At 35.4% G+C, this 6,408-nt stretch overlaps 1 protein-coding gene across 1 annotated transcript; it reads left to right on the top strand.

Moving 5' to 3' along the window:
* The first annotated feature begins 265 nt into the window (after positions 1-265).
* Positions 266-4,981, top strand: LOC121223790 (myb family transcription factor IPN2). Its single transcript, XM_041106248.1, has 6 exons — positions 266-931; positions 2,906-2,982; positions 3,085-3,139; positions 3,714-3,786; positions 3,862-3,931; positions 4,098-4,981. The coding sequence occupies exons 1-6, from the start codon at positions 589-591 to the stop codon at positions 4,626-4,628; spliced, it is 1,149 nt and encodes a 382-aa protein (XP_040962182.1). The 5' UTR covers positions 266-588; the 3' UTR covers positions 4,629-4,981.
* Positions 4,982-6,408: the final 1,427 nt, after the last annotated feature.

The raw sequence follows: 6,408 nt of genomic DNA, 5'->3' as shown, positions 1-6,408 counted from the left end.
TCTCATCCCATGCACCTCACTCACCAAACTAAACGCATACCTTTCCCTTTTCTTGCTGACTCACTGCACCACAACTTCGGCCCACCGTACACGTCACATGCTCCGCCACCAACGTCAGCATTGGCACCCACCTGGAACGTAAGTTTATATCTCCTCCCTTCCCTTCCCCTCGATTTCCTCTCCCTTGGTTGAATTAGTTCAAAAGTCTCCCTTCCACTATTCCGCAGTTTCACTCTTTTTCTCTTTTACCAATATCAAGATAATTACAAATCAGCCGTTGTGTCTAACTTTGGATTGTTGTTCTTAACTTTTTATTTATTACTCTAATTTCTCTCTGTTTATTGCTGTTTAGTCCTGTGGCCCCCACAGTTACTGTGGGGTCCACAGCTTTTTCTTCTTGTTTTGTGGGGGTAATGTCATGTTTTATTGCCATGTTTTTGTTTATTTCCCTGTTCTATATCTTGGGTAGCCTTGTTTTCTTGTTGCAAATTAACCTGCAACAACACTGTAAGACAGTGTTGTTTAGGAAAAAAAACAGGAGCTAGAGTTGTAGGCTGACTTGTAGAGTGGAAGTGAAAGAGTGATTCGATGATGGAAAACAACGTTGTGAATCAAAATCCTGGTGAGTTTAAAAGGACGGAAAAAGGAAAAGAAGCAGTGGGTGGTCATGAAGGTGATGTGAATGGGGATAACCAAGGTGACCACCACCAAATTCAGGGCGGTGGTCATAACACATTGCTTGCTTTGCAAGAAACTCAGGGACCTTCTATCCCTGTTGAGATTAATGATGATCAGGTTGTTAATAACGAGGTGGTGGTAAAGGAGAAACCTATCCTCATGGTGACTAATGAGATTAAACCTCGCCTTCGATGGACTTATGAACTCCATGCTTATTTCGTTGATGCTGTCAACAAGCTTGGTGGTCCTCAAAGTCAGTGTTCATTCCCCCCCACTTATTCTCTACTTCATTGTCTCCAAAATGTTAGATCAGTTGATAATGGATAAAACATGTGAATACTTGAATGACTGCATCATGTTCATCTTTGTTGATGTGTAGTAGGCACAAGAGAGTCACTCATAAAATAGCTTGATTTTTTCCCCTCTATAACAATCTGAAATAACCTGCATGTTGTTTTAAGTGTTAACATGTCCAAGGAGGGATTGTTTCATATATTCATCCATTTATAACATGCATCTAGCACCCCAGGCTGCCTTAGTGGTTTTAGATTTTATGTTGAATGCTTGAATTCCCCTCTAGCTGCATTTTTCTCGCTCAAACTTCTAAGATTTTTCTTTACCATAATTTTTTTTGTATTATATGCTTGTTTGTTTGGGAAGTAAGTTCGGTTGGCTTGCTGTTAGCATGTGTTACTACTTTTCATCAAATCTAAGGGTGTTTAAATTATTTAATACTGGAATTCTTTGATCCTTATTTAGAGAAATGGACCTCCTCTAATTTTTTGTCTTCAGACGAAATTCATATGTTCCAAGCATTCAAAGATGCAGCAATCCATATTAAAATTTTCCCCTCATATAGTTTCTTGTTTTCTTTAACTGCATGTTGCTAGGTTCCTTTCTTTGTTTGAGTATATGTAATTATTATCTTGCTTAAGCTTCTAACCTTGAGCAGGTGGTTTTCTGCCTTCTCTTCTCCCTTTGTGTAAATTCGTATCATTCCCATTGCTTACCTTTGCCTGCTTAAAAGAAACTAATGTTCTTTTGATAATGCCAAATAAGATTGGCTCAAAAGTGACATTCTTTTGATCATATAGGTTTTGTAGTGCCTTTCTACCTTTCTATGCAGATGTGTTAAATTATATTGAGTTAACGGTAATCTAGATATTTTGTATAGCTTCTTGATGGCTGCTGACGAAATATTTGTCGATTAGCAACTGTATTATAAATGTTAAATTGGTAGGCGGGCGAGTGGGCGTGCACGCATGCACACGCACATATATATATTTGCGGAACTGTTACATTTCGTTCTAGGAATATTGTTGAACACTGCCAGATGTTTTTAGAAAGGTGGTCAACCTGTATTTTGTCGCGCTCTTTTTGGATACGTTTCCGTTTAATGCTTTACGTCATTCCCTAACGGTTTTACTTAGCATCGATGATGTATGATGAAGAAAAGACTTCTTCAATAATGTTTTTGATGATACCAACTGCAAGTTTGTCGGCTTGTATACCGTTACACAGATGTTTGATGACTTTGGATTTGTTCCCATTATTCTAACTGTTGACGTTACCGAAAAATAGAGCATCTCTAGAAGCCTGCAGATGGGAACAAATGCAAGTTTATGCTTGTTTTATTGTTAGACCTGTTTTCTATTAGCTGAAAGTTTGACCTTGCAATAAGGTGTGAGCTCCATTTGTAAGTAACTTTTGTTCTACGAATGAACCATTACATGATGCCATGGATAGAACTGAATGAAAGACCATTCTTTAATCAAATACAGAATATATGTGAAATTATAGAAAGAGAATTACGAGAGGATGTAAACCTTAATAGTTCGATGACAACCACCTAGCCTTTCACCTCTTCTTAACTACTAGTTTATTGCTTTTATGGTCGTTGTTTGTGTAATTGCTTATATGTAATTTCCATATTCTTTTGTGATTTAAATTTGGATCCTGTTCAGGCTCTTTCGTAAGTTGCTACTAGAGAATTTCATGCTTGTTTCTTCCTTTTTGGATGACATGTGTTACCGGGTAGTCCTCATTCATGAACTGAACTTTGGCTTGTGCTTTTTGGTCTCCGAAACTCAACTATGTATATATTTTTTCTCAATAGTACTGAATTCTTAGAGTTACTGTGGGGCTCTGCCGTTGCTGCTGGTAAGCTACCTTGCACCTGAAGTAACTGTTAATTATCCATAGAACTGACCATAAATCTTATTTGCAGAAGCAACACCGAAGACTATTCTGGACCTGATGGATTTAGATGGACTCAATCTTTACCATGTTAAGAGTCATTTACAAGTAAGTTTTTATATTTAACTTACGCATTTCCATTTTAGCCCTTAAAACCAACTTTCCTTATGAGGGTTTATCATTTATTCCCCTAATGTTGCTGAATTCCAGAAATTTAGACTGGGAAAATTTTGGGTGAAGGAGTGGCAGGACACATCCAAAAATGGTAGGTCTTGTTATATCTACCTGCTTTCATTCTTAATGTTATATTAAACATGCGAATTGATTCATTTTATTGTGTTCTTATTTAACAACTTGTTCGATATCCGTTCTTTCCAAAGACCATCTTTTAATTAGGAAACGGTAACAATTTGGATGTTTCCTAGCACCCCAACTTTCTAAGATGGGAACATTTCATTCACTGGTATTTGTATTATAGTAGCACTTTAGATTGTATGTACAATTATAGAAGCCTAACTGGAAAATTTCAATGGCTCTTCACTTTAGATTGTATGTACAATTATGAGTGAGAGGCTTTTATGATATTTCTCGGCCTTATTTCCGTTGCTCTATGGTTCACTTTGTGCATCAGCTGACATGTAATAGAAAAAATTTCTGGTGCATTATATGAAATTTCAGGATAATCTGTCCCACCTTTGAATGTGACGGAAAGCAAAACAAATTGAACTCAAACACATGAAGGAATCTTATTTTTATTTAGACTGATGTTTGAACTTAGATGAGCAACTTGTGAATGACATGTTGGTATTCAAGCTGATCATGTGTTCTAAAAACGGCAGTTTCTCAACATCAAGGAGGCGCGCGGAGCCTCAGAGCTTTGAACTCACCATCTCAGAACAAGGAGCCTAACAGGTTTAATTTGCTTATCTGCTTAGCTGGTTTAAGATTTTTATTCTCTATTGTGGCTTATTGGCATACATTATGCAGGAGAGCTAAAGCTAAAAGAAATCGAGGACCCAAAAAGGAACCTCGTGGAAGACTCTATATGCAACTTCAGGCGAGTTTGTTTAGGAAATTTATAATCATCTTGTAGAAATTGAAATTTCAATTGTTTTAACTTAAATCCCTTTTGGGAAGTCTTAGATTAGATGTTCTTTGTTTGTTTTTTATGCTTTTGGCCAACTAGATATATTTGTTCAGCATCCAAAGCAATGATTTTGCAGGCCCAGAAGCATTTTCTATGGTATATGGAATCACAAAGGACAAATCTAAACACTGCACTGGCCAATCAGCATTTAGGCGGTGCAGCTGCTGGAAATGCATTTCCCTATGGGCAAGGGCAATCCTCGTCTGGTTTAGGAACATTCGCAACAATGCCTGGCCCATCTGATTTCGGAACGGTGGCTGCATCACCACAGTTTTATGTTAACCAGCAGAACGCCTGTCCTCCTACATATGATGCACCGACAGGCCAAGCCAATCCCTGCCTTCAAGAGGTTCCACCTTCTGGACATCAGCCTCAAACCTCTCTTTACCCTGCACCTGAAAGCTTGTCGACTCCAAATGGCTATCCTGCAAGTTCGCATCAGGAAACTTCGCCTGTGCTTCCTGGCAGTGAGACAGAAGATGAGGACCTGATAGAAGCCCTTCTGAATTGGGATGATAATGAACCAATCAACCTCGATGCTAGCTTTAACTTTGACAATCTTCATGGTTGCATTAACTATAACGATCTGCAAGATTGGTTGAAGTAGGACAAGGTTCAAGGTTTCTGTAGCACCGTTCAAAAAAAAGAAAACTGTACTGAAAAAACCCAGTTTATGTTTCTAAGGGCTTTCCATCCTTGCATAAGACTGAAATAACTGTTAAGTCTGAAACTCTTGCTGCATTTCCTTAATAGTATTTTCCCTTGTTAAAGTGGCTTGAATTGCTTATGATACATACGCTGAGAATGATAAATGGCGCCAAAAGTTGGCTGCTCATTGAAAATCTATGAAGCTAAAAGAAAACCATGTATTTCGGGTCAAAAGCCCGAGGTACTGTTAACTTTTTGGTAGATGATATCATTTTATGCTGAAGTGCGAGTTGGATTTGAATTGTAATATCCCGAAAATTACTACAGTCTACGGTAAGAAAGTATGTATCCTTAATATAGTAAAATAAGGAAATAAAGTGACAAAAAGGGAAATTTTGAGTTATGTCAACATTGAGAAGCATATTATGACATATTAATACAAGAAATGATTAAATTGCAAAAATAAAAAAAGTTTTGTTGCCCAAGAGTAAATACTCAAAATTTGAGGGGTTAAAGTGTAAATATAAAAAAGTTAAAGGACTAATAGTGAAAATATTTTAATGGTAGAATAATCTAGAAATTAAGAAAAATGGATGAATTAGGACCAAATTGAAAAGGTGAAGAATTTTGAGGGACTAAATCATAATTTTATCAAATTAAGTGATGACTAAAGAATGAAATTTTTAAAGATTATGAAGGGCAAAATGGTCAAATAGAAGAGAGAGAAATCTAGAAGATAATGATGTGGAGATATTTTAGATTAATTAATTAAATAAATATTAGTTTATTAATATTTTAATTCAGTTTTAAAATAATATTTTATTATTTTATTAGTATTTTATTTAGTATATATAAGAAAAGGAAGATGAAAAATCATCCATCCCGCCATCTTTCCATGCATTTCACGTTAGAAGGGAAGAGAAGAAAGAAAATTTTGCTTTCTTTACAATTTGGTCCTTCTACTAAAAATTTATCATTTTCACCTAGAAATCAAAAGAATTTCCATATCCCTCAAGAGAGAAAGATAACAAGGAGACTATGGGGAGCTAAAATATCAAGTTAGATTCAAGAAATAGAAACTGGAGGAGAGAGAAAATCAAGTTAAAGATTGAAATCAATATGACAAGGTAAGAACATCAAGATTTCAATATATTTTTAAGTTTGATATTATTGAAAAAGCATGGAAATGATGTTATAATAGAGTTTTCTTATATAAGGTCTTATGTTCATGATATATTAGTGAAGGGAAATAAGTGAAAGTGATGGGAAATATTATAGAGAAAGGGAATAAGGGAGTTATAAACTTAGTAATCAACATCTTTCACTAAAATAGTTTTGGACAGCAGCAGTAGGTTAACTTTGAAAAATCACTATAAATCGTGAAAATCGAATTAGAGGATGAGAAAAATATGGAATTAAATATTATTGAGTCCAGTTTCTTATAGAAGAAACGGTGTAAGTAATGAAATTGTAAATCATGAGATATAATAAATTTTGTGAGACAAGGTCAGAATGAATTCGGGTTCCTCTGTTCTGACTTTAAAAAATCATAAAAAATTTGAGAAAAATAATTAGGGGTTAAAATTTACATGATTAAAATAATTAATGAGTCTATTTTTAATATAAATAAATGGGAACATCATATAAATCCCGTACGAGGAGATAATTAATTTTTAGTGAAGAAGGGTCAAAACTGTCAGACAACAGGATAGAGATGATTTTAAAGAATAAACTATACT

The sequence above is a fragment of the Gossypium hirsutum genome, chromosome D11 (genome assembly GCF_007990345.1).
Source record: "Gossypium hirsutum isolate 1008001.06 chromosome D11, Gossypium_hirsutum_v2.1, whole genome shotgun sequence".
In the NCBI taxonomy this organism is placed as follows: domain Eukaryota; kingdom Viridiplantae; phylum Streptophyta; class Magnoliopsida; order Malvales; family Malvaceae; genus Gossypium; species Gossypium hirsutum.
The sequence above is the reverse complement of the archived record's forward strand: the minus strand, read 5'-3'. Positions and strand labels throughout refer to the sequence as shown.